A 1,825-nucleotide genomic window follows, 5' to 3' on the forward strand; every position below is an offset into this window, starting at 1 on the left:
GTGCACTGAGAAGGCTGGGAAGAGGCTGGCAGCTGTTGAAAAGAGCTGGGATGGGGCAAGGATGACACCCAGGTTTACAGGTCAGGCCTGCTAGCAAGGTGGGCTCACTGTGCTGTCTGTTTCTTCATTGTGGAGATAGGGGCCATCAGAAAGGTTAAGTGAAATATGCAGGGAAGAGAGAGGTTTGAATAGGTTAGTTCCTACTGTATACCAGGCACCTAAGTGTTTCATGTTGTAAACAAACTATTTTTGTGCAGAGACATAAAAAAGGGAGCTGGCTGGCCATTCAGCTGTCCACCCAGCACTGTGCTGCCCAGGAAACCAGGATGGGAGCCCCCAGAGACTCTGGGTGTTCTGTCTTTGAGGAGATTATTAGTAGACACTGTAACGTGAAAGGGATCTACAAGTGCCTGCTGATGACTGAGTTGGTTTTTGTTTACAGCCCATCCAGATTATCAGCAGCACCATAGAAATGGTGAAGCCAGGGAAGTTTCCCAGTGGCAAAACAGAAGTTCCTTTTGAATTTCCTCTGCACGTGAAGGGTAACAAAGTTCTGTATGAGACTTACCATGGCGTGTTTGTCAACATTCAGGTGAGAGTTTCCTAATTTTGTCGAATTGACTTCATCATTTTTCTTATATAAAACAGTGTGGTTTGTCTTTCACTGAAAATTAATAGATGGACCCAAGAATTTAATATTGTACTTATTGCTGAGACCTCTGTTGTTGTTTTGTCATTTTGCCCTGTAAAATGCTAATTTTTATTTTTGACAGGAACCCTGAAGGACCTGTGCTATAACTTCTTTTTTCTGTTTTTTTCAGTCTCTTTTCAGGCCACACTGACACCCCTAACTGCCTTCTGGCACCAGCATTAACTGTCTGTTTTGTATTTATAACTATCTCTTTGTTTTATACCCCCAGGCAATTACTTTAACATAGGCGTCTATTCTTTAGTGAACAAACCTTGTCAATGAGGGGAAGTGGATTTATGACTTCCTGTCTGCCTCTGCTAGTTGAGGATGTCTTTCACAGTTGCTATTGTTGTCTCAGGAACAGTGTGGAGTCATGACTCAGGTCAAGAGAAGAGCTTGCCTTTTTTCAGCAGAAAGAAAGATACTTTTGTGATAGCCTTGTAGCGGTTCCTTGCTATGAGATAAAACTATTCAATGTTCCATGTAAGGGGATAGAAGTTAGGAATGTTTTTGATTTATGAATTAAGTTTTAGTTAATAATTTGGTCTTGATAGAGCTTACAATAATAGCACCTTTAAAATAAGAATCTTCTAGACACCTGTGAGGGTTTCACCAAAAGTTTGTCTGTTGTGTTGAGTTTTATGAGCTGCTTAAGAAATTGTCAAGAAGGATCACAAATAATACGATGAACTCTATTGCAATAAATGTTTCTGTGAAGAAAAACATGGTTCCAGTTCTTTATCATTAGCATACCTGTGTCAAGGCAATATATGTGTATGTAAGGATATATATACATATATGTGCACACACACACCAAAGGCTTTGGACAACTCCTAGGAAGTAACGGTAATGACTGGGTAAGTATCTAGATCCAGGGAGAGCTAAATCTGTTGACATAAAAATACCAATTGCTGGTACACGGACATGAGTCTTATGACCGGCTTTCCAGGTTGGGAATATTTCTACCATGAAAGAAAGTGATTATTATCTATCTAGAATCAGCATCAGCTTGCTTTATCTACACAGTAGTTATTTAATAGTATTCATTTTAAATACAAGAATATGTTCATTAGAATATATTCAGCGGAATAAGATTGTTTTCACTGATCATACCTGTTACTTTCTCTGATATTT

General features: G+C 39.3%; 1 protein-coding gene across 1 annotated transcript in view; it reads left to right on the forward strand.

Annotated features, from left to right (window-relative positions):
• DSCR3 (DSCR3 arrestin fold containing) overlaps positions 1-1,825 on the forward strand; it is a 59,433-nt gene that overhangs the window by 41,506 nt on the left and 16,102 nt on the right. Inside the window, exon 3 of the mRNA XM_023519592.1 lies at positions 443-592. Coding sequence (XP_023375360.1) covers positions 443-592 — 150 coding nt within the window. The remainder of the gene's footprint in view (positions 1-442; positions 593-1,825) is intronic.

This window comes from Otolemur garnettii, unplaced genomic scaffold (assembly GCF_000181295.1).
Source record: "Otolemur garnettii isolate 467f Iridium unplaced genomic scaffold, OtoGar3 scaffold00180, whole genome shotgun sequence".
Classification (NCBI taxonomy): domain Eukaryota; kingdom Metazoa; phylum Chordata; class Mammalia; order Primates; family Galagidae; genus Otolemur; species Otolemur garnettii.